At 42.3% G+C, this 26,468-nt stretch overlaps 1 protein-coding gene across 1 annotated transcript in view; it reads right to left on the reverse strand.

The window, feature by feature from the left end:
• Positions 1-7,833: 7,833 nt before the first annotated feature.
• Positions 7,834-26,468, reverse strand: part of HGD (homogentisate 1,2-dioxygenase) — a 41,608-nt gene continuing 22,973 nt past the window's right edge. The window contains exons 6-14 of the mRNA XM_036111731.2: positions 24,642-24,733; positions 23,497-23,531; positions 22,604-22,683; positions 21,932-22,031; positions 19,745-19,869; positions 17,254-17,358; positions 14,660-14,786; positions 10,717-10,898; positions 7,834-8,188 (exon numbers count right to left, since the gene is read on the reverse strand). Coding sequence (XP_035967624.1) covers positions 8,039-8,188; positions 10,717-10,898; positions 14,660-14,786; positions 17,254-17,358; positions 19,745-19,869; positions 21,932-22,031; positions 22,604-22,683; positions 23,497-23,531; positions 24,642-24,733 — 996 coding nt within the window. The 3' untranslated portion in view covers positions 7,834-8,038. The remainder of the gene's footprint in view (positions 8,189-10,716; positions 10,899-14,659; positions 14,787-17,253; positions 17,359-19,744; positions 19,870-21,931; positions 22,032-22,603; positions 22,684-23,496; positions 23,532-24,641; positions 24,734-26,468) is intronic.

Genomic DNA, 26,468 nt, shown 5'->3' on the forward strand with positions numbered 1-26,468 from the left:
TGATTTATTTTCCATTTTATTTTTTCTCATTCTTGGTAGCACTTGCCACAGACTTCTTATAACTTTGGGGGAGATACAGAGTACTGGTTATTTCTCCATTCTTCAGGATCATTAATGGAGTATTTGAAAAGATTAGAGATCTGTATGAGAAACTATCATGATCAAATATGCATGATTTAAAAATATGGACAGCACCTTAAAATTAGCTCTAAATATATTCAAAGACTGAATTTCAAAGTTTCTGCTGCTGCTTTCTACCATTTTGTGAACACACAGAATTTTATCATGTTTCTAGTAGAGCATCCGTGTGTACCTCTGATTGTAATGCTTCCACTTGTTTCCCCGCTGGCTGCCTTGTTTACCGCCATTTCCCTAGCTGAGATAGAGACCCCTTCTCTTGATACTGTGACCTGGAGGGACACTGAACTAAGTCATCCACCTGGAGACCCTTCAGCATCCCAAGAAAGTGCAGTGTGCATCGATCTCATCGCCAAGCTTCAGGATTTAAAAGATTAAAGTCAAGCTGAAAGTCTGACATCTGATCTCTGAACGTTGCTGGCAAAACATCTGAGATTTCTGCAGCAAACTTACCATTAGAATTCAAGTTCTTTTCCTCCATAATCACAAGGAGTATCACCTGATCAGTTTTGAGTCAATTCTTTACTTCTATCACCAATTGCATTTAAATCATTCCTCGCTTATTTAATAATTAGGCTCTAAAAATATTGGGGGTGGGAGTGGGGAAAGGAGGGAACTGGCTGAGCCTGCTCCAGAAATCAATTTAGGAAGGACTCAGGGGTTGCAATCTGATATGAAATTGTTGTGAGTAGGAGGACAAGGTGTAGACTCTTGAAACTGCATTTGCACAGTTAAGCACATTTTTTTTCTACTTACATTATGTTTCATAATTAAAAACATGAAGTTTGCTAGAGAAGGTTTTATTTATGCTTTATATAGGATGGAGACAGCATCAAAGAGTTACTACTTTTTATATGAAGTGGCTTGGGTGAGGGTAGATGGAGATAAGGGTGGTCAATTACCCTGAAGCCATCTCTTAGAGGCTGGATAGACAGCTTCTCCTCCAAAATCATGCTCTGCAGAAGGGGGTGCCCAGAAGTGTTTGGTTCTATCAGGGTATTTGGGAGGAAACACCAATGCAGTCTGCAAGGGGAGTGAGCTGCTGTTGGTCTGCAGGTACTGGAGATGGAATTCTAGGACACTGGCTGTCAGGTCTCCTGCATTGATCAAACACTTACTGAGCCCCGGCTGTGTACTAAGCACTGAGGATACTTATATGAAAAAGATACAGCTCCTTCTTGGAGGAACGCACATTGGAGAAAAACAATTATAGCAGCCAGCACTTAATTAAACTTTTACTTGTATTCTAGGCACTAAACTAAAGTAAGGGCTTTACACATCTTACAACATACCTTAAAAGTCCCCATTAGGCAAAGGAGATTTAGGGAGGTTAAATAATTTGCTTGAGTCCTCAGCTAATAACAGCTGAGTCGGAACTTAAATCTGGGCAGGCTGACTCCAGAGGGCACATCTTTAACCATTCTTTCAATGGGATGAAGACTGATGCTGTGTGGAGTTGGGTACTGAGAAAGAATGGGAGGGTCTGGAGGGTTTAAGAGGTGGTACTTTCTAGAGTAGGGCCTGCCACTTGCACTTTTAGATTTTCTAGCACATTCACGGGTATACAGGATGTTAGAGCCAGAAAAATCTTTAAAGATCTGCCAGTCTCACAGCCTAATTCTATAGGAAAGGTTTGGGGAGGAGAAATGACTTGTCCTATTCTTCAAGAAGCCCTGCTAATTTGCGGATTAGGAGTCTAGGTTTTGATTAAGAACAATGGCTCTGATTGTCCATGTCACCTGTTTGTGATTAAAAATGAGACTTGGGATAATTGAGACAATTGCTCACCAACCTCCTTACCTCATATATACAGAAGACTCAAAAAGCCATTTTAATAAGGATGTATTTGGAGAAATCAGGCAGATGTTTGGAGCATTTCCTGTGTAAAGCAAGAATTCACAGATTTGTCTCTTGGGGCTGTGAGAGTGAAGATGTTAGATTCAAACCCAACACCTCCCATATTGTTCTTGCTGGATTCCCACAGGAACGTATCCCTGGCGGGCACCAGCTTACCCACCACAGCACCCACTACCCCTCCTTTACTTCTGATAGAACCCCGATTTGTTCAGGAGGTTGGTGGAAGTTCCTTTATCTCAGGCAGGGTAGGCATGACCCCAGTCCAAAGGAATGAATCTGGGATTGGTCTAAGGGTGGGCATGGGACCCAGTTCTGAGCATAAGACATCAAGAGAATCTGGCAAGTAGAGCTTCCCTTCCTGAATAAAAAGATATTCCCCAAGGAGAAATCCTTTCTGTCCCTTTCTGCTTTTGCTTTCTTCTTCTAAGAACATGGATATAAGGCCTGGAAATGAAATGAAGATAAAACAATTTGCCAAAAATTGTGGAGCAGAAAACCAGAATGAACTTGGGTCCAGGATCATTTTGTGTCCTGACCTGCCAACCTCAGACTTTTTATGAGATAAAGTCCTAGTTGTTAAGCTAATGTTAGATTTTCAGTTTTACAATTTTTTATAGTTGAATGCACTCTTAATTGCTACCATGTCTTTTTATTAAGAGAAGTCATATCATAAAATATACCTGTCCTTCAGATTTTAATTTTATTCATAGGATCCAAAATAAAGGCAATAAATGCTCGTGAGTGAGCAAAACTGCTCTATTTGTTAAATTTCTCTTCCAGGGAATGTATAGCATTGCATACACTTGGTTTTTACGAGATATTACTGCTAATAGTGCTGTGGTGAGTTGTGTCGAAGCTTCTGACATAATATTAGGTTTATTTATTTATTTATTAAATCTGTTTATTTGTTTTTTTAAAAAACGATTTATTTATTTATTTTAGAGAAAGAGTGCGCGGTCAGGGGGAGGGGCAGAGATGGAGAAAGAGGGAGAGAAGCAGACTGCCTGCTGAGCACAGAGCCTTACACAGGACCAGGGCTCGATCTCCCTACCAGAGATCAAGAGTCCCATGCATTTCAAATCCAGCCAGCCAGGCACCCCATAATTTTAGATTTAAAAAACCGAGAGTAGGCTAATTAGAGCCCCAAAGGCGCACATGATGAGGCAAGATTCCTCCAGGAAAAGCTCTGTAGCTAGTCATATGCAAACTACTTACATCAAGCTATAGAGTCTGTCTTAATTTTCACATTAATTGAGCTATTAATATGCACTGTTGAGATCTTAAATTGAGCTTTAATATCATTTTCTTGTTTTAAGACCTAAAGGATGATGAAAAAGAATACTTCTAAATTTTCTACACTTTGGGCTTCTGTTACTTATTGCATGAGAATCACCAGCTAAATGCTTGCTTATTTAGCAACAAGGACCTTGGCTTATTCATTCCAGTGTCACCTGCAGGAAGTGGTACAATAGCCTCACTGAGGCAGGAATGAGTAAGTATTCACTGAGTCGCAATAGCAGCAATAAACAATAACAATAGTAATAGCTAATATTTCCCTCTGCTCACTATGTACCAAAACCAGCGTGGGTGCCTTCAACGCCTGGTTTTATTTCACCCCCACCAAATCCCTGTGAAATAAATCATTTCCCTCTTTCAAATGTGGAAGGTGAGACCTAGAGAGGTTAAGTCACTTGCTCAAACTTTTTCAGCTATGAAAGCACAGTCTCAATTCCAGAGTCTTGGATTCCTTATGAAATATCTACGTTTTACAGCTGAGGAAACAGAGGCTCAGGGAAGTTAAGTAACTTGCTCAGGGTCACACAGCTAATAAGTGGTAGAACCTGGATTTGAACCCAGGCAGTCTGTTCTCTTAACTATGCACTACACTGATTCACAAAAGGATAAACTTTGGGCATACCTCAGATTTGTGATACAATTACATAAAGTTGACTATATGAAATTGAAGGCTAGTTGATCACTAAATGTACTGAAGAAGTTTAAATGTCAGCTCTCAAGCCTTTTTTTAAATTATTATTTTAGTAGTAAGATATCTTTCCAAGACAGAACTTACTTCAAATCCATAGTGATAACTCGTTCACCACTCTGGAAAATCATAATACAGAAACTGCACATTAACTTCTAACTTATAAAGAATTTACATTTAGGCCTTAGGTTTCCTAACTCCTCTCCTCTTTCCCACTCTCCCTGTGCCCCCTCTGGGCACCGAATCTCCCTCTACTGTTTCTAAGGTAGTTTCCAAAACAGTGGTTCTCAGCCTTGCCTGTGCACTGTAATAACTTGAGGAGTTTAAAAAACAAAAACAAACAAAACAAAACCCCTCTCATTTGGGGCAAGAATATGCAATCGGAAAAAGACAGTCTCTTCAACAAATGGTGTTGGGAAAAATGGACAGCTACACGCAGAAGAATGAAACTGGACCACTTTCTTACACCATACACAAAAATAAATTCAGAAGGGATGAAGGACCTAAATGTGAGACAGGAAACATCAAAATCCTAAGGGAGAACACAGGCAGCAACCTCTTTGACCTCAACTGTAGCAACTTCTTGCTAGACACGTCTCCAGAGGCAAGGGAAACAAAAGCAACAATGAACTATTGGGACTTCATCAAGATAAAAAGTTTCTGCACAACAAAGGAAACAATCAACAAAATTAAAAGCAACCTACAGAATGGGAGAAGATATTTGCAAATAACATATCAGATAAGGGTTAGTATCCAAAGTATATAAAGAACTTACCAAACTCAACACCCAAAAAATTAATCTAGGTAAGAAATGGGCAGAAGACATGAACAGAAATTTTTCCAAAGAAGACATCCAGATGGCTAACAGACACATGAAAAGATGCTCAACATCACTCATCATCAGGGAAATGCAAATCAAAACTACAATGAGATATCACCTCACACCTATCAGAATGGAGAAAAATCAAAAACACAAGAAACAACAGGTGTTGGTGAGGATGTGGAGAAAAAGGAACGCTTATGCACAGTTGGTGGGAATGTAAGCTGGTGCAACAACTGTGGAAAGCAGTACGGAGGTTCCTCAAAAAGTTAAAAATAGAACTACCCTATGAAGTGCCTGGGTGGCTCAGTTGTTAAGCGTCTGCCTTTGGCTCAGGTCATGATCCCAGGGTCCTGGGATCAAGCCCCGCATCGGGCTCCCTGCTCAGCGGGAAGCCTGCTTCTCCCTCTCCCACTCCCCCTGCTTGTGTCCCCTTTCTCGATGTCTCTCTCTCTGTCAAATAAATAAATAAAATCTTAAAAAAAAAAAAAATAGAACTACCCTATGATCTAGTAATCGCACTACTGGGTATTTACCCAAAGAATATGAAAACACTAATTTGAAAGGATACATGCACCCCTATGTTTACAGCAGCATTATTTACAATAGCCAAGATATGGAAGCAACCCAAGTATCCATTCATAGATGAATGGATAAAGAAGATGGAAGTTACTCAGCCTTAAGAAAGAACGAAGTCTTGCCATTTGTGACGATGTGGCGGGAGCTAGAGAGTATAATGCTAAGTGAAATAAATCAGTCAGAGAAAGACAAATGCCATGTGATTTCACACCTTTGTGGAATTCAAGAAACATAACAAGTGAACAAATGGGAAAAAAAAAAAAAAGGCACAAACCAAAAAACAGACTCTTAACTACAGAGAACAAACAGAGGGCTACCTGAGGGAAGGTGGATGGGGGGATGGGTGAAACAGGTGAAGGGGATTAAAGAGTACACTTATCATGATGAGCCCTGGAGTGATGCATAGAATTGCTGAATCACTTTATTGTGCACCTGAAACTAAGACAACACTGTATGTTAACTATATTGGAATTAAAATAAAAAACTTAAAAAAAAAAAGAATTTAAAATTCATTTGGGCTCTATCCCCAGCATTTCTAATTCAGGTGATCTGAGGCATACCCCATGCACTTGGAGTTTCGGAAGCTGCCAGGAGATGGAAGGTATGGCTGAAGTTGGGAACCACTGTGGTTGCAGCAGCGTTTCTCAACCTTGGCTCTATTGACATCCAGTGTCGGCTAATTCTTTGCTGTGGGAGACTGCCCTGTGTGCTATAGAATGCTTAAGAGGGTCCCTGACCTTTATCTGCTAGATGCCAGTAGCAACTTCCCCATGTTGTGACAACCAAAAATGTCTCTAGACTTGATCAGATGTCTTGGGGGAGGCACAAAATCTCCCCTATTGAGAACCCCTCACCCCTTGCATACAGATCACTAACAAGGGCTTTCAGGTCTACTCCAAAACTCAGGAATTTACCCACTTCTGTCTCTGCTGCTACCTCATTAGTCCGGGGCAATGCAGTCTTTTGCCAGGACTATTGCAATGGCCTGTTCCTGGCTCCTGGGCTCCACACACTCGGTTTTCTTCCAGTTCCTTGAACCTACAAAGCTGTTTTGTTTTGTTGTTTTGTTTTGGAATACTCCTCCTCTGCACTATATCCCAGCCCAACCCTACCCTTCCAATGACTTGCTTCTTCTTATCTTTTAGGTCTGGCCATCACTTCTTCATTGAAGATCTTCTTCTCTAAAGAATGATCTCCCCTTCCCCATATGCTATTCCTCTCTCAGTCCCTGTTTGTTTTGTGTTGGCATGTTTCACAATTTGTAATTATTTTGTTTGTTTATTTCATCAGTCTCCCTCTTCAGAATGTAACCTCCATAAGGGTGAGAACCATATCTATCTCCTGGACCACCATATCCCACATAGGGTTGCCAGATTTAGCAAATACAAATACAGGCTTCTGTGTCCGTACTTGTACTAAAAATTATTCAGGGTTTATCTGAAATTCAAATTTACCTGGGCATCTTGTGTTTTATTTGGCGACCCTAGTTCCTAGGCCCTGATACATAGCTGACTCTCATTACATGTTGTTAAATAAAAACTTGATAGCAGCATATCAAATTGCTACTAAGGCAACAAAGTGGGGGTGTGTGTGCTAAATCTACAGAACTAGAGTAGTGAAAAACACACTTGCCATTCTTTTCTGTTCTGATTTGCCTGTCTACTCTCTCCAAGAGAACCTAATCAGCTGACCCCCAAAATCGTGGACAGCCCAGTCGTCTGGGAGGGATACCGGCCACGGGAGGGGAGCTGTTAGGAACAGCGTTTATACACCGTGTGCTACCTCAGTTTTGCTTGGCTCTGTGCTGTGCTGGGGCATTAATCTTCTTTGGCCCTGATCTCCCCAGACTGTGAGCTTGATAAGGGAGGGGAGAGATGACTTCTTTCTTCTCAATCATTCACCCTCAGTGTCTCACTCTGTAGATGGCCCATAGCAAGGACTCACTGAATGGTTGCCAAATGGACTGATAAATGAGTGAAGAGTAGGGGGGCTAACTATTCTGGTTTGACCAGGCCTGAGGGTTTCCTGAGATATGGGGCTTTCAGTAGGGAAATCAGGGCAATTGGTCCCCTCAGTGAATGATGCTCACTCTTAGTGGCTGGGCTTCTTGTCCATAATCATCTATATTGGCTGCTACATGACTATCACGATCAGACAGCCTGCTGGCCTGTCTGCCCATCTATTTTAGGATGATGCTGGATGTTTGGAGCTCTGCTGAACCCTTGTGATTCCCTCTGCCTAGGACCTTGGCCTTGGCTTCAACCTCAGTTCATGGTCCTTCCTTGTGGCTTGGTCTTGTGGTCTGTGGTAAACACCCTGGATTTGCACTCCCAGAATAAAAGCATGCAGGCTAAACTCATGTGAAGGGCTCTTGATCTTGAGCTAATTTCATGGACCCCCAGTCCTGGCCACTATAGGTATTCTTCATCGAGACCTGATTATGACCAATTGCTACTTCCACAGAACACCAGTCAAGTGTTTATTGAGTAATTAAGCTGACATAGAACTTTTCAAATACATTTCTACAAATGTCTGAGTTACTTGCCTGTGAAAAAAATGAGTTCTCACATTAACCAACCCCTCCCTCATACTGCCAGAGGGCAGGATTCTAAACAAAACCACACAAATCCATTTTCAATTATGGCAGCAATGCTCCAGTCTCAGTTAGGTCCTGCTGGTTTCCTGGAATTGGGGGTGAAGTGGCTCTTGAGAGGTTCCCAGCACTTATAGTAGTTCTCATCCAAACAGTTAGAGGTCTTGAGCCCCCACTTGGTGACGGCCATACTTAGAGAAGACTCAAACATAAAGGCCTGTAGGAAATGAGGAGGGGAACAAGAAAGAAGAAGTGAAGTGGATAATAAAACATATCTGATTCGATGTCAAGAGAAAAGATGTAGGTAGGCAGAATCTTTGAATAAGAAGTTATGTGTGCTAACACAGTGAGGACAGCAGGCTCACACCTTGGGTTCTGGCTCTGACCCCACCATGCAGAAGCAAGTGAGACTCGGTGCAAGGCTCTTAACTTCTCTGAGCTCCACGTTTCATTCTACAAAATGGAATTGGGCACGTAAGCCTCACATTGTCCTTTAGTGTTATGGAGCTAAATTTGCTACATCCAAAGGCAGAAGCGGGAGAGTTCTAGGAATATTCATCTTCTTAGGGGCCATCACTCACTGTGGCTATGTCCTCATGGGGAAGCCATACTCCCCATTTTTGTAGTGGAGGAAACTATGGCTCAAAGCTGAGAAATGGCTTGTCTTAGGTGATGGTAGCAAGAAGTGGAAGAGCTGGGATTTGAGTTTTCTTTTTCAGGACTTTGATCAAGAGATGGGCTGGGAAAAGGTGAAGGAGGAAAAGAAAGAGTAAGGAGGAGGAGGAAGAGGAGGGAAGGAGGAAGCAGAAATGGCTGTAGCACTTTTAAAAACCCTATCCCAGAAGACTCTGAATGGTGGCTGTCCCGCTGTGTTCAGGAGGTTTCTGTCTCCAACAGAACGAATATGCAAGTGCTCGGTGCAGCTTAAATATTCCAGCTTCACCAATTGCTGTGGCTTTTAAAAATAAAAATAAAAAATAAAATAAAATAAAAGGAATAAAACCCTATAATTCTTATGTGTTCACATTACTGGAAATTTTAAATATATAGACTGGCCAAAGGAAGTTAAAGTTCTTCTGTGTCACAGCCCTGAGAACCCATGTTAATATTTGGTGTCTAATGTACATTAGCTTCTTTATGCCCAGAACAATGGAGATGACTGTCTTTGCCTGACTTCCCATAACAGGCTTGATGTGAGGACCAGAGGAGATCATGTGGAAGTGCTGTGCGCATTATAAAGCACTATTCAGATATAAGGGTTATTACTATGGCTGTTCTTGTTGTTGTGTCTTGGAGGACTCCTTCAGAGCCTTGCTGTCTGACTGGAGTGACAAAACCCCATTCCAGCTGAGCTGTGAAGACAGTATTGTACAAAGTCTGTTTATTCCAAACTGGAATAAGGATAAGGTGTATAGCTGGGCCTGGGTCCAAATTATATAACGGGAAATAGTGATGGAGACCCAGAGTTAGGTCTAGGTAAAGTGCCAGACACTCCCCTGCCAGGTAGTCTGGGCTCTCTGGCTACCTAGGGCATGCCCTGCCCTTAATCCCTTACACAGGGGAGCTCTTTCTGCCCTAGTGCTCCAGGCCCTAGGCATTTCCCAAAGTCTTGCTTCTCATATAAACAGCCCATGTACCTCAGAGAGCCTTTGGAGGCAACAGCTTAATTGAGACTGTCAAGCCACATCTCACAGAGATGTAGGTCTCCACAGAAATTCTGCAAAGGCCCTTGGAAAGGGAAAGAGAGCCAAGGTCAAGCAGATGGGACTTTGCACCCTCCCCCTGCAGATCAGCTCCATCAACTCTGGTCCTGGAGTTGGGACTGAAAACAAACTGCATTGGATAGAGAGACAGGTAATGCTGTCTGTTTGCAAGCTGGGCATGAAGTCAGGCAGTTCTGTGCTATTGATTTTAAAGTCAGGTAGCATTGAAGGCATTTGTTGAAAAATGTAAAGCAAATTTGCAAATGATTTAGCATAAAATTACTCCTTGTGGTCCATAAACTCCACCTCCAAGAATGCAAAAATAAAATAAAAATCAAGTACCGCAGCCAACTGCAATTGTGTTCAGCCTCAATGTTTATAGCCTGATACAGGAAGAATACAAAACAGGTTTTCAATCCCATCAATTTCATCCCATGCCAAAAGAGAGCAAAAGAAAATGAGAGAACAGCTGAGAACTGCTGCTCACAAGCCCTGACTATAGTGAGGCAAAGGCTTCCTGATCCTCCTTGGCTTGAGAACTCCGCTGAAGGTGACATCCTGCATCTCTGGGTACTCTGGCCCTGGAGGATTACCTCAAAAAGCAGATGATTCTGAGACACAGCATATATACTCTGGGCTGCATACAGATAGTATTGACAATATTCCCTTGTATTTGAACAGTCTATAAGGTTGAATATAGCCACCTGCTAGGGTGGCTACCACACCCAGTCTACAGATGGGGAAAGCGAAGCACAGAGAAGTTAAGTGACTTGTTCAAGGTCATGCAGGAACTAAGAGCTAGGATTTGATTTCAGGTCTGACTCAAGTCCAAAGAACTTTCTACCCCACCACATCAGAGGTCTAGTATACACATAGGGGTGTGTGCATACACACATGGAAATAAATACATACAGAGACACACACTCTCCTCTCCCGACTCCTCTGTGTCTTTGGAGAAATAAAAAAAAAAAAAAAAAGCCACTCCTCTTGAGAAGTTTGGGAAGCCCAGAGTCTGCCAGAGCCTGGCATTTGATTTACTTACCATGGTGCCATCAGCAATCCTCTCAGGTGCCAGCTTGGCTTTGCTGGCCTTCTCAAAGCAGTCGGCATCAGGCCCATGAGGGGTCATTGAGCTGTGCAGGCTGCCTCCCCCTGGCAGGAAGCCACCTTGCTTTGCCTCATAATGACCTTTGATAAGTCCCATGAATTCACTCATGCAGTTCCCTGGGAAGGTTGAAAGAGTATTAGTTTTATTATCCAAGGCAAGACCTGTAAAGTACCAAGACCTCTCAAGCATTATTTCTGTGGAATGCCAAGAAGATAGGAGAATCTGATAAATTTTTTAGGATTACTAATGAATACAGATAGATAGGGGGAAAAAAAACCCAGAGTATTCATGAGTGTGAAACTCTTGGTAGGCAAAACTCTACTTGATGGACATGTGGATTATTAGAGGTCTTAAATTCCACTGCCTGAAAGAAATAATGTTGGATCTAAAGAAAATCATGGCCCAGACAAGAATTTTAATAATAATTAAAATGAAAGTTATAATAAAGAGTAGATGTGCTCTATCACCTAGGCTTATAAGTCCTATATTAAAATCATCTTCTTTCCCAGATCTGATCTGCTCCTCCCCCAAATAGCCCCACAGTAGTACATGGTATCACCATATTTCTGGTTCCCAATCCAGAAAACCGAGATGGGGTGTGTGTGCATGTGTGTGTGTGTGTGTGTGAATGTGTTGATGGAAGAGTCATGTAATGGAAAGAACCCTGGACTTGGAGTCTATTATCAAATGATAATCTGTGTGAAAAGATCTTAGTAGCTATAAAAACCAGTCCATAAATGCTATATAGCCTAACAAACATTATCTTCTGTATCTGAATCTATCATCTTATTTTCTACCCTCCAAAATGCTTCTTAGATTCATTCTTTTCTTTTTAGTTCCACTGATATTCTCTTCATAGAATCCTAAAATTTTAAAATTGGAAAGGATCACTACTTCTACTCAATACAGAAGAATTTCTATATCATTCCTGACAGATTAATTCCTGGGGTCTGCCTGCATGCCTCCTGTGAATGGAAGCTCTCTAATCAACAAAGCAACCTACCATACTTTTGAAAAGCTCTGGGTGTTAGAAAGTTCTCTTGTATTAAATGGAAATTTGCTTTAATCTAAGTTAAGTACATTGGTCTTAGTTGTGCTTTCTGGAGTCAGCAAAATTTGACAAAAATCACCACGTTCCCACTCTTTCAATCATATGTTTCTATTGAAATAAAGCTCTTTACTAGAACAGCAACACACTTAGGGCAAGAATTAAAGAAATACAATACCTGAGAAAATTTAAGTGCCTTTCCATTCATTCACCCACCTACCCATCTGTCCATTCGCCACCCCATCTGTCTGCCTATCCATCCATCCACATATGTAATTGGACACTGTGCTAAATGCTATGATAGAGATGAGTAAGAAATAGCCCATCTAAACTTACTCTCATAGTCTGTCCCATGAGAGGGCTGAGAGTGCAGACCACGAACAGAGCAGAGAGCTATGGCATTGGCAACCCTTGCGAACCTGGACATTTGGCATGAGAGATGCCCCAGCCTTCTTCCTTACATGTGAAGTGTAACCAAGTGCCAAAATATTTCTGTCATTGACTAGGCAGCCATATTCATCCTGCCTAGGAAACAAAATGCTGCTGCAGGCCCCTGTAGAAAAAGTAAGACCCAGATCATAGCTCTACTCGTTTCTCCATGAAGCGGAAATAGAGGAAAAGAAGCAACTGTAAGCATAAGGTGTCTATATTTTAAAAGCAGTTCTGCTCATGACTGAAATATGTTGTCACACTCCTCAATCTAGGATGTGTCCTCAGGGTCACCTTCATGGCTTAATCTTAAGAAGAGAGCAATGCAGAATTCAGCTTTGATCTGAATATGAATTTAGGTAGCAATGACTTTGGTGATGACATTTCTATATCATTTTCTATACTTCAAAGGACATGTGGAGGGTAGACCTTGCCTCTCTGATTAATGCTGAATCCAGTTGACTCAAGTACATTAAGATGACTGGAGACAGTGTTTCTACAGAAATAATTCTCCACTTCTATAAAGTTACATCAAAGTAGCAAAGATTTTGATTATTGCTAAAGCAATAGTTTTAATACCTCTGGAAAAAAATAATTTTAACTTGGGGTTCTGTGATTTTTCCAACTAACTCAGGCAACCGTACCTTTCTGATATCTATCTATCCTGGGCCAAAGGTACTTGAGAGTCTTTTAAAAAATTATAAGAGCCATTTCACAAGGTCATTTGTTTCAGGCGAATGAACTACAAACCAAAGTGGCTTGAGAGGTGTAGCACACTAGCAGACTTGTCTGAGTTAGATGGCTCTGTTAGCCTTCTCCCTGGGCACGGAGACGAGCCGCAGGCCAGTGCCTCTCAGTATATGGCCTGTAGACTCCTCTGACTTGCTAACTCAAAATGCAGATTCTGAGGTTCCACCTCAGAACCAACTAATTATACTCTCTGAGTGGGCGCTGGGAAGACTTTTTTTTTTAGGAGACATTCTAAGTGATTTTTAGATTCCTACTGTTCTCAAAGTGTGGTTCCTGGAACAGCAGCTTGTGGGAGCTTGCTACAAGGCCAATTCTCAGGCCCCACCCTAGACCTACTGGAGCAGAAATTCTGAGGGTGGGCCCCAAGAATCTGTGTTTTAACAAGCCCTCCAGTGACATTGACACATACGAAAATGTGAGAACCTCCACCTCAGGTCCATAAAGCAGCCTCAACACAAGAACTAGGTGAAATAGTGAGTTATCAAGGACTGGCATGTGAGGTACAGGCTAAGCTAAAGCAATTCTCTCTCCTGGACAGCAGGTCCTCTCGGGGACTAACTTCCAGAACACTCCTCAGAAAAGATGGTAGATAGTTAGTGAGTTATATGGTGTCTGAAATGCACCTCAGAGTCTTTCCAGAACTCTAGGTACAAAAATGCAATCTTCAGGAAGTGGAATTGTACATTGACCTTTAGGTTGGATTTACGGCCAGCTATTGGACTATTAAAAATGCCAACTTCATTAAGTGCAGCCGTGAAATACCTTATTCATTCTTGGTGATGCATTTACTAATTAAATGAATGTTTATTAGATGCCTATTGTGTATCGGGCACTGTGCTAGGCACATCGGTTAGTGGTTGTGAGTGTGTGTGTGCTTGGGCATCAGATTGCCTTCAATTAAATCCTGACTCCACCACTTAACTAGTTATTCGATCTTTCCAAATTACTTAATCCCTCATGCCTCAGTTTTACCTTCTGAAAAAAAGGGGATAATGATACTACCTCCCTCTTATAACTGTGTTGAGGATTAAATGGTTTAATAGTTTTAAAGAACTTATAACAGAGCCAAAGAAAATGGTCAATAATTGTTAGCTCCTAGTAATAATAAATAAAATAAAAATAATAGATTTAGTAAGTTCTGTTCTAGGCAACAAATGCTCCATAGAAATTGCATCCAGAATGGAGTCCATTCCCTAGTGTGGGCTGCAGTCTGTTTTATCCCACCAAAATAATTGGAGAAGGCACATTTTATTGGCTCTTGAACCAGGCTTAGGTAAAAAGCTTTCCCAAAACAAAAAACTAACCAACAACATCCCACTATTCCCCCTCCCCCAAAAGAAGCATCTGAAATGTAAAGAAACGTCTTGCTTCACACTTTATTGGCCTTTCTGCCTCTCCTCAGGGCCAGAGGAACTGGGCTGTAGGCATTACTTCCTTCTCAGAGTCAACACATCACTGCCATCTCCACGGAAGTCATGGGTTTCAGCAACTACAAGTCTGGGGAGCAGCACTAGGGCCTCCGGAGGCAGGATCCTAAAAGCCAGCACAGTATGGTGTCCAGGGACGCCTCAGTGGTATTCCCAATGGCTAATGTTCAACACTTTGTGGTCTCTTTGGTTTCCAATGTGGCTTGGTAAAATAGAGACTTACTGTGGTAATAAGGAGGCCTGAAGGTCTTGTCAGCAACCCCCCATCGAGGTGGGAAGATGACAAAATCAGCGATAGCCACTCCGGGGCGGACAGACTTGGTGGTCAATACTGTGAAGATGGATGGATCCTGTGAAAGCACAAGGAGACACCGAGCCGACGATGGAAGGAGGTGACTGGACAATGGTACACATGTCACCCACACTGGAAGGGGTTTCCAAGTTGACTCTAGGTTGTTATTATTTTTTTTTTTTAAGTAGGCTGCATACCCATCGCGGGGCCTATTGTGGAGCCCATCATGGAGCCTAACCTGGGGCTTGACTTCACAACCCAAGATCAAGACCTGATCTGAGATCAAGAGTCCGAGGCTTAACTGACTGAGCCACCCAGGCACCCCAACACAGTAATTTCTGATCAAGCCACACAGGCCAAAGCTAAGAAGTCTGGGCTTGTCATTGAGGTGTAGAAATCACTCATCTGACTTTCCCCTCTTGCTTGAAGCAAAATGAATTAACACCAGCTAAGAGGATTTGGAGCTGCTTTCTCACCCTGCTGAGCCCCCATTTCATGCAAGTGTTACCCTGTGGGTCTGAGAACCAGTCGTGCCTGCCTCCCAACCTCAGGTCAGGGTGACAAGAGCTGGGATGTGCTGCAGGGAGTTCTCAGCAAAAGGGATGCTCAGAGCGAGGTAGAAATAGAAATAAAATAGTATCCAACTCTTGGTATAGATGTAGGGTATGCTTCTCTTTGAGGGCATCACAGAGATTCCAGATGGTATCCTCATTGCTTTCCTCACCCTTGTTTGACTCTCAGGTCTAGAATACACCACTTACATCATTAGTTTGGGTGGTGGTAATGTAGAGGGCATAGGCTGGGGGACAATATTGTGATTTTAAAAGAACTTTAGAATCCTTCAATGGAAAGACTGAGATTCAATTTCATTGAAATCAATGATCATGTTTGCTTTCACAAGCCATGCTAGGGTCTGGGATTCAAAGATGGTTGAGAACTATTCCTTGCCCCTTTAGCATTGTTAGTGATGGTAGTGTGAGGGTCCTGGAGGAGTCATAAAACAGGTGTGTGAACAACTGACCACGGCAAGGTGCCAAGGGCAATCTAGCTTTATAAATAGAAATCCAAGGGAGTACAGAGGATGCCACCTACCTGAGAGGATCAGGGAAGGCTTCAAAGAGGGGGTGATATTTGAGGCAGGTTTTGAAAAATGAAAGGAGAAAGAAAGAAAAAGGGAGGCGGGAAGGAAAAAGAAGGAAGGAAGGAGAGAAAGGAAAAGGCATTTTAAGCACAGAAAACAGGAAGGACATCAAAATGCACAGAGATTTTGTTAAGAGGCAGGAAAGCTAAAGCCCAGAATGCACTGGCAGAAGGCAGAGGGGCTAAGAGTTGGTACTGGAAAAATGAGTCCAGGGCCAGATGGTGGAGAGCATCAGATACCACGCTTCAGAGCTCAGACTATCCTAAACCATGGGGAGGCTGCACAGATTTTCTAATGCAGCGGTAGAATGATCGGACCTGGATTTTGGAAGAATAACTGTAGCAGCAGTACAAAGATTGGCCCCGTGCAAAGGCAAGCCAAAACCCCAACCCTATCGCTGTGAGATTTTACACTTCTTCCTCTGTCTTGAGAAATGATCTGAAACTGTTAAAGAAAAGGTAGTGAGGCTCAAATAAAGCTCTATCCGTGTCTCTGGATCCTTTTTCATGCTGTTTTGGGCTTGATGCCTCATTTTCTTTTCCCTTTTGGTTTTGTTACGAGTTGTTGCTCTTCAGAAAGGTAGTTTTGTCCCCCTAGAGATAAGCTGAACTGACTCAGAGTAATCTTTCTGTCTCTGGTTCTCTGGCTTCTGCTCTAATTATCCCTCCAGCTTTTGGCTTAAGTTAATCTATTATGAACTAGGCTGCAAAATGAACTTTCCCCCAGGATCTCAGAATGGAGCACTTTATCACGAATGTGGGGCCTTGGGGGCTTGCCCTGTAGACCAGGGGCTTATTTGTGGCCCTCTAATTGAGTGAAAAATATCACTGAATTCACACTTTAGAACTTCTGTGTTTTAAATTCAGGCCCTGAACATTCTGAGGAACTTTAGAAGAGGGCTGTCTGCTCCATCACGGCTAAAAATAGCCAGGAGTGGAGTACCGGAATAGGAAGCCGGACCGAGCAGACTCAGCATTCGTAAGCAGGACAGAGAACTTTCCAAATCCAGAGCTGTCTCTTTCTCATCACTTTATCACCAACATTAGCAGTTGGTTTCTTTGGGGGATACATTTGCTAAGAAGAAACTAAGTTTTTGGCCATCTATGGGAATTACTGAGATACTCGGTGTAAGAACTAAGCTGTGTTCAAAGCTGAGTGTTGCATGTCAGGCTTGGCTCCCCGAGTAGCTTGTTATTTACTCTGTTCCCCAAAGCCTGGCTGCAGGGGATTCAAATTCCTGGCAGCGCAATGATGAATGACTATATCTTGGGCTTCCAAGGGTGACACCGGAAATGTTAAATCTGTGAATATCGGGGATCTACTATGGACCCCTCCCACCTAAGGGCTGCCCTATCCCCAGGACCCCTCCATGGTCCAGACTTACTGCATGGTCAAAGGCCACCGAGTTAATGACCATGAAGTTCTCCAAGTTGTACTTGTAGGGGGTGTAGTTCCCGTGCCAGGCCACAACATTGAATGGGGAGACGTCCTGATCACAAAAACAAACAAACAAACAAAAAAACAGGAAAGGGTAATCTCAGCGCTTAATGCTTTTGTAGCTGTGCTTCCACAGTTTGTACTTGGCATCACTGCTTCTCTTTTTGATTTGATTTTGTTCTCATAATTTAGTAATGGCGTCCCTTGGGAGAAGTATGACCCTGAATCATTTTGTGGTTGCTTCCCGTGCCTTCAAACTGTCCCTTGCTAAGCCACTAACCCTATTTTCCCAGTTCATAAACTGCAGCTGCCTCTGATCACAGTGCAGCAGAAGCACAACACATTCTCCAGGTAGTGCCTTTTCAACAATTTTTAACACAGTTGTGAGAATCTGTGGATGTCAGCAATTCTCAGACCATCTGGGCTGGGGTTCCTGGTGCAAAGGGCAGGCACTTGCTGGGACTGCTCTCCAGGTAATTGCTGCCTAGAGGAGCTTCTGGTACACTCAGTTCCTAGGTTGCTGAGTACAGGAAGGTGGTACCTAAGAGTTCCAGCCCCAAGGACTTGAGTTTTCAGAGCAATCCCGAGGTGATGCTCCTTGGGCCTGCTCCTCTGGGGTAGGAGAGGATCGGTGCTCTGTGACAGAAAGGTAGTCCCCACTGCAGCCATGCATCAGTTCTGGAAACAGCATCTAACTCAGAATATTCTAAAGGCTTTACTGAAGGGACTACTAACAGAGGTGTGATTAGGGTTAGGTGAACTGACTAGAGATGCTGAGGTTTGGGCCTAGCAACAATGGGAAGCCATCGCCATTCCTAGGCCTGTGGGATATGTGAAGACACTGTTGTTATAGGATTCCAGCAAGAGCTAGAACCACGAAGAAGGGGCTGCTCAATGGTGTGTTGGTAAATATTTAACAACTAGCAACCATCTCTCTGGGGAAAAAATGCTCTGTTTTATAGCATTTGTTAATTTTGTGGGTATAAGTATTCCACCCTCATCACTTTTGAGCTACTAATGTAATGTTGCTGAACACAAAGCTGGGAAGAATGTGTCTATCAGCTCTTGCATGCCAGTATGAACTGGCTCCAGGACGCCACTGGGGCTGTCCAGCAGGAACTGAGATCCTGGAGGGATGCAGTCCCAAATAGGGAAGAAACAGGAGAAGAAAAACCTCAACTTGTCTTTCCTCCTGCCTTCCAACTTCCTGTGAGTACCTCCCACTGGTTGAACCCAACCCAAAACCAGCTGGCTAGGGAGCCCATACAGGTCATCTCCCAGGACACAGATCATGGCAGAGAAGGGGTAATGGATCAGTGTGGGAACTCACACAGAGAATAACCAGCACAGAGTCCACTTAGAAAGTGGAAACCCACAGAGCTGCTGGCTACCTTTAGAATAGTGGTTCTCTATCAACTACATGTCAAAAATAATATGGGGAGCATGCTTAAAATGAATGCAGGTTTCCACACCCCGTGCCCAGAAGTTATCATCTTTGCCAGGCTGGAATAACATCGAAGGATCTGCATTTTAAACAAGCTTCCCTTAGGATTTCTGGTGCAAATGGTCTCTAAACCACATTTTGAGAAATTCTGACCCAGACAATATGAAGGTGGCAATGTGTCAATGAGGCTGGCAATTAACTCTCAGGGGTTAATTTTAAGTGCCAAACTAGTTGGCCTCTGCTAGTTAGCATACCATCTACCTTGGATGCTGTCCAAGGAAAATAATATGCCTTGAAAAATATAAGCTATATGTCAAATGGGCAAAAATAATGGTAATAAATAAAGGTAAACAGAAGAAATCTTTGGATTACTTTGGTTATATAATTACATTCTGCTAATATATATTCAGTACATTGAGCAATAATATAATATATGCTAATGTATTATAGATTACATATTACATTATTATTTATTATTATTATTATCTATGCCTTTGCTTATCTCCCAAGTTTACAAGGCTGGTGGTATAAACTAAGTCAAGCTAATTAATTGAGTTCTACTTTTTTTGTATCAGTCATAGCTTCTATTTGAAATATGGTGGCCATTGGTAATAAAAATCTTAGATGATCTGCTTGTTTACTCATTTCCCTTTTCATAACATATTACCCTGCCTGTATAGTATATTTTACATACCATTTATAGAGAGCTACATATTGCCAGGATTTTTATTGCTTGGTGAGTGGAAAGAGCATGACCTTTGGAGTCAAACAGATATAGGGTCTAATGCTAGTTCTGCCATTTACTATGACATTTGGTAAATTATTTGTCACTACCTTTGTGACTACAAATGAGGCAAATAGTACTTTATTTGTAATATCTTAGTGGTATGGCAAAAATGAAAGGATATGTAAAGTACTTAACACTGGCCTTAGCAATCAGTAGGTGCTTAATAACTATTTATTCCATTCCTGTCCATCGACCCTCTTACTTTACCTGTTTAGCAGCAAATAGCTTGCCCTGGTATTTATTAATCACAGTGTAACCACCTGGCACTTGGCGATCTTCATACCAGGCAACGGGTATCAAAAAATCTCGAGGATTGGCCAAGCCATTGGCTCCTAGAACACAGTGACCCAAAAGTCTTTCAGATACTTCTGAAATCACATTGGAAAGATGCCCACAGTTGCACAAAGAGAAAGGGCCATGTCAAGAGCCATTCCACAATTTGTTTTCATTGTCCAAAGGCTCATTGGAATCCCAGTCTGGTACCCTTTTAGGAGGACCCAAGGAATTTGATTAGGAAAAAGAATCATGAAAATCATCATCATCATCACCAGCATCACCTCCTAAAGTTGTAGAGTAAATATGGTTTATTGACCATATTACATGCATTATTGCATCACTGCAGTTGAGGGGAGAGGATGAGACTAGAAAAGAGGCCAAGGGAAGGTCTGGTAGAATACTTGAACTTTTCCCCAAGAAAACCATGATGATTCTAGAACTCATCTACAGTCCTTGATCTCAGAAAGGAAGGGTTACATACTGTTGCCCCCAGGCATGCCTTTGCTCCTCAGACAGAAGTCGGAATCCATCCAAGTCTGCAAAACTGCTCTCCAGCCTGACAGATCTGTCTGCCACTCAGGAAAAAAGTACTCAGGACTTGCCTGCTTACCTTTGCTTAGGAGTGAGTGTTCCCTCCAGAGAAAGAAAATAAATCAAAAGACCAAATATAAAAAGTATAAGTGCAAAAACATAATTTAACTCTGAGAGGAGAGACCTGGGGAGTGTTTTATCATTTCTGGCTCCTGGGGTTAAAAAATATAAGCCCCCAGCTGGTTAGTAAATTATATATATTTTCCAGAGGGTACGTATTCCATGGAACCTGGAGGCTATGCTGACTGTAGAGCAGCAGGAAGCCAGACTGAAGTGGGAAGAGCGGGTGGTGAGCAGGATGACAGACGGCCCGCCATGGCTCCAGCTGCCTCTCTGCTGCCTCCCACCTTCCTCTGACTATTTGGATCTCCCCAGGGGAGTGACCAGAAGGCACATGCTGGCCTGTCCTGTTTGGCTCTCAAAAAGCTGTTGACAAGGAAAGGAAGAACTGGGAGGTGTGGCCACCACCTTTAGCAAACATGTCAAAGATGACACCAAGGGCCAATTTTCCCAGCCCCTCCTTTCACTCCAAAAGATGTTTTGAGAACAACTCCTCCTACCACCTTCACTTCTCTCCTGCATCTCCTGCCTCCAGTTTGCCAGAAGAATCGGGGGTGGGGGGACCTTGATTCACTTCTGAAAGTTTTCGTCTTGCCTCATGGAGGAGGTTTCTAGCTCCTTCACGGCCCCGAGTTAACTGTGTACATTTTGTGGAATGTGCTGAGTTGAATGTGAGGTTTATAGACCATGCATCTTTCAGTCCAAGTCCCCTTCCCATAGGAGTACAGCCCTTGCCGTTTTTATGTCTTTCCCCTGCTTTATTGTCTACACACAACTTACTGACTTGAGAAAATGATCTCCCTCCTATTCACAAAGTTCATTCCCACATGTATGGTTTTGCTTAAGTGGTTCCCTTTCCTTTTTATTTGTCCTCAGCTTTTCATCAAGAATTAGTCAAATCTCATCTGTTCTGTAAAGCTATTCCTGGTGACTTGGCCCCTAGTAACCCAAACTTCTACATCCTTTAGGGTGTACACTGTATAACCAGAAATCTATTACATACTGTCTGCTCTCCAATGGTCTATATACTACTCTAGAGAGAAATTTATAATGGGTTGGCTTCAGTTGTTTATTTTTATGTATGTATTTTATGGGAAGAGGCCTGTGTTACTCTTAATGAGATTCCGTAATTACCCTCAGCACAACACAGAGCCAAGACTAGCTGATGGATTGATATACTGATGAGCTAATTAATGATTTCATTTCATCAGTTGGGTCAGCCGTTGCACAGAACCTCTGAACTTAGAGGTCTGAAAAAAAAAATGTCTGGGGTTGTTTAGAGAGTTCTAATAGGCTTCTGAAATTCCCAACTACACTTGATCTAGAGAAGTTGTCTAGAGAGGAAAGTTGAAATTTGAGTGAGATCATGAGGGGAGAAGGATAATAAGGGGAGAAGGATGTTTAACTCTCATGCAATTATCTGTCCTATATCTCAAGGGAGCTTAAAAGCTTGTAGTGAAGATTTACCAATTGGTCCCAGGTCAGGCAACTCAAAGTGGACACCGTAGACCTCCAGGATGTAGCCCCTGGTCTCCTCGAAGACATCAATGCTGAACCGCATTCCTCTCTGGAACGGGAAGTAGACAGTGGTGTGCACTCCCAAATCATACCTGTAGCTATAAAAAAGCTGCCCCAGAGCCACAGCTAGCCCCAGATGCAAAAATAAAGCTATAGTCTGCTGAGTTATGTTTGAGAGGTGACCAGCTCAAAGATGAGTTAAAATGAAAAATTTAACTCCTAATCACATCTGTGACCCAAACCAATTCTACTCTAATCTCTCATTGGGTTCAGAGATACCAGTGCTCTGATATAGCCGAATTTTTAAGAAATTAGTCTCAATGCACCCCAGCCCCCACACCAATCCATGGAAACAGAGCCTTATCCAAAGTGTGTATGAGTATTTAGGAAAGCAAATTGATAATGCTCTTTGCTCTGTGATTGTGTCATATTTTAAAACAAATCAGCCTCCCAAGCCTGCTTCCCCTTCAGCACAGGGAGCCTCCTGCATGACTAAAACTCCCTCCCCTTGCTCAGACATGATCCACCAAGAAATTTTAGATTTGGAAATGACAGCAGTTGCAACATCTGATTGCTCCCAAATTAGGGAGAGGCAGGGGAAGAAGGGGACACATCACCAACCTGAATGACGCAGATCTCATTGGGCTGCACAAGCATCCTGCCAAACTCAGTGTAAATGTGAAGTTTCCCTTTCTGGGGAACTAACAAAAAAGACAGGGCAGCAGTGAACAAACAACTCTTTTTGCATGAGGACCACTTCATGAAGAGTAAAAGGCTCAAGGGCTGCATTTGATTTTTCATTCCAAAAGAAAGAGCTTTATTGAGTCTCATGGGGGGAAATGAATATTCTGACAAGTTAGGTTAACAGTTTTACTACCTGGAAGAAAGTGAATGAAAAAATCGATTCTGCTTATTTTTGTTTGCGAGGTAAAGAGCTTGTATATGCCCGGTTCTGTGGAATGACCGAAAAGGGCAACAGAAATCAGATGGAAAACCACTCACTTCTGATAGTTCCAGCGAGTCTGGCATTTGCATATCTAATGTCTACACCAAAATGGTGACTACAAAATATCAATATTGAAACCATCAAATAGAATGGGTAGACCAGAGAAATCTCTAAGAGACATTCTGTTTTAGATACTATCATGAAAATTTCTATCTAAATGGCAGATATCAATGACAGATAGTCTTTTCTTGGGCAGGTTTGGAAGCAAATAGAATTATCTTAATAAGTTAATCACATGTTGGTATTACTCTTTATTTCTTTTCAGCTTTCCAGATCTCCCATATTAGAAAGGCCCAGCAGAGATGGGCAAAGACAGAGAGACCAGGAAATAGACCAGGGGCTTTGAGGTACACCAGGAATCTTTTTCAGACCACCAATGGCCTCTAGACCTCAGTCTGTAGATTGCTCTACATAAGACAGATTGAAGGATAAAGGAAAATAATATGTATAAAATTGAAAAGCAGCTTGTGACTGGGGATCAATTCACAGTGAAATCCTCAGAACTTACCAATCAAGAAGTCCCCATCTGAATTGTAAAAACATCTGAAACATAAAGAATAATTCCTGTGATTTTCAGTTTTAACATTGTCCAGACAAATTAATTCACTCCACATATTATTGTTTACCACCCACCATGTGCCAGGTTCAGTGCTGGATATAAACTGGTGAGCAAAATGACCCAATCTCTGCCCTCACGCAGCTTAGAACCTAGTAGGAGGTCAGACAGCAATCAAATAATTACAGAACTGTATCATCGTAGAGAGTCAAGTTCAGGGGAATGAAGGAATAATGAACCTGATCTAATGTGAGGAGTCAGCAAAGGCTTCCCTGAAGAAGGGACATTTGACCTGAGATCTGAAGGAATTATGTAGGCAAGAGTTGGGGAGTGGGAAGAACATTTCAGGCAGAAAGAACAGCACATGCAAATGCTCTGAGGCAGGCTGAAAGAACTGAGTGAAGGCTAGTGAGGCTCAGGGGAAAGAGAGGAGGTGGTATGATATGACGTTGGACCCAAAGAGACATCTTCAGTGCCTTGTCATGGCTCAGAGAAGTTGAATGACTTGCTCAGATTACTCAGCCAGGAGGAGTGGAATGGGGCTTTGGATGTAACAGTCTGGTTCCAGAGGTAGCGTGCAAAACTGGTCTGAGATTCTGCTTCTCCAAGAAGAGGCAGAATGCCATTTACATATTTTTTCTGATTAAAAAAAAAATCCAATATGTAAGCTCCTCTACTGAGGAATGTTAAGCTTACACAGTTAATAGCTGAAGCCAAAGTCTGTCAGCTTGACCTGCCACCAACTGGTGGCCCTTAATGGCTGCTCATGCAGTATGACTTTAGACTCAAGAACAGCCCTGGGGAACTTTAAGAAATTAGAGATATTCTGACCCAAAGCTGGTTAAAGTCAAAATACCTCTTGGGCTATTCTATCTTCCCAATGCCCATTGTCTCTTTTCTATTTGCATTGTTATGTGAAATTCTTATTTATGTTACAGGGATCAGTCAAGATTGAAATGCTCACTTATTAATAAATGTATATCAACGTTGCTCTGGGGGGAAAAAAACAATAACATAAAACAACCACCTGGCTTTCACTCTCTGGCCAACAGCTCTTGGGGAATAGGGATGTTCTGCCCAAGCACTGAGCCACTTACCTGTTCCCCATGGAGGTGTTACAGAGAAAAATATGGATGGCAAGTCCATTGTTAGACTTTATGTCTCCAGCTCCACACAAGGTATGCAGGCCCTGGACGGAACAGCAGGAGAAGGAAGGATGTATGCAAGTCTTGTCCAAGAGGCCAGCCCTCCTCCTGGTCCCTGAGAGCCAGGAGGCAAGGTTCTATAGGGTCTGCTCCGTGGGTCGAGTGGGACATTCGGGGTTCAGCCTGCTTCTGGGGAACTCAAGATTTATGGGTTTTATGGTAGGTGGTGGCTGACCCTAGTTGCCAGCCATGGCCCTAGATCTGGATTGTCTCAATGGCTAAGATGACCTTACTTGGCATTTTATGAGTTTGGTGCTTAAGATCAACCTGGGGGAGAGTTTCTTTCAGAGCTGAAACCAGATACCTAGGAGGCCTAGGGAGGAAGCTTGCCACATTAGGGACCAATTAATGCCCCTCAAATGCACCTCACCAGGTAGGCAGCTTTGTGCTTATACATAGGATCAGCCCTAAGTTTTCCACAACAGGGAAGCGGAAGCATTCTGACCAACTGTCATCCTCTCTGCTGATAATCCAAAGTCCAAGAAGCCTTAACACATGGGTCTTCTCAAAATTCTTCAGCCCCAAACCTGCAGATGGAAAGGAGGGAGCTCTGCTCCTTCAGATATCCATAATTCACCCAGAGTGGGGGGTTTCTTTTTGTATTTTAATTCAATTTGTCAGTTTGGAGTCTATTTAGATGAACCTACACAGAGTTTGGAGCACTTAATACAGCTAAGGAATTCTGCATGATCCAAACAATTTGGCCCATGGCTGGGCACCTGGACTCTCCCTAAGTAAGCCATGGACTGAGGTTGGTCTGCAAAACCTCCCACTGCCTTCTTTGAGCCCCTCTGCCTTGAAGCTCCCTTCCCTCTCCCCTACATATGGTTTGCTCTGAGCACAATGTTCTAATACTCCCAACACCTGTAACTACCAAGCAGAACTTCTGATCAGCATTGCATTAACTAGAGTTGTCACCCTGAATTGATCCTATTCTAGGTCCATTTCAGAAAGTTCATGAACTTGGATGGGAACAAAATTATATATTTATTTTCAATAATCTCTGAAATGTATCATTTTCTTCGATTAATATGAATGTAAGCAACAAACTACAGAAGTATTAAAAGTACCTGTAACCTGGTCACTGATAGAAATCATGGATATTTTTAGATCACGTTATAGTTGTTACAGCTATTCCAGAATCTTGTTTATGCTCATACTTCTAACAACTATAGCTGTTAGATCTTTCCATAGATCTTGTGATTTAGTGCATTTATAAGGAAGCATATATGTTACTTACTATAAAACCAAATTTGTTATTTTAATATTTTTATCATTGTATTTCAATATGATCAACTTCTTTGTAATTTTATGTAATTTATTTTATGCATTTAAAAACACAAGCTTTACCAGACTATTAAAGGAGTCCATGGAGAGGGAAACAAGCCATAAATGACTCTTAACTGTAGAGAACAAACTGAGGGTTGATGGAGGGAGGTGGGTGGGGAATAGGCTAGGTGGGTGATGGGGATTAAGGAGGGCACTTGTTGTGATGAGCACTGGGTGTTGTATGTAATCGATGAATCACCGAACTCTACTCCAGAAACAAATATTGCACTGTATGGTAGCTAACAAAATTAAAAAAAAAAAAAAAAAAAGGAGTCCATGGGGGGAAAAAATGCTAAGAACCCCTGTTCTAACCCAAAACAAAGAAACCTGAGTCAGGTAAATGCTCAATTTCCATTGGCCATTCAGAGATGTTGTAAATAGCTCACCAGT

The sequence above is a fragment of the Halichoerus grypus genome, chromosome 1 (assembly GCF_964656455.1).
Source record: "Halichoerus grypus chromosome 1, mHalGry1.hap1.1, whole genome shotgun sequence".
Classification (NCBI taxonomy): domain Eukaryota; kingdom Metazoa; phylum Chordata; class Mammalia; order Carnivora; family Phocidae; genus Halichoerus; species Halichoerus grypus.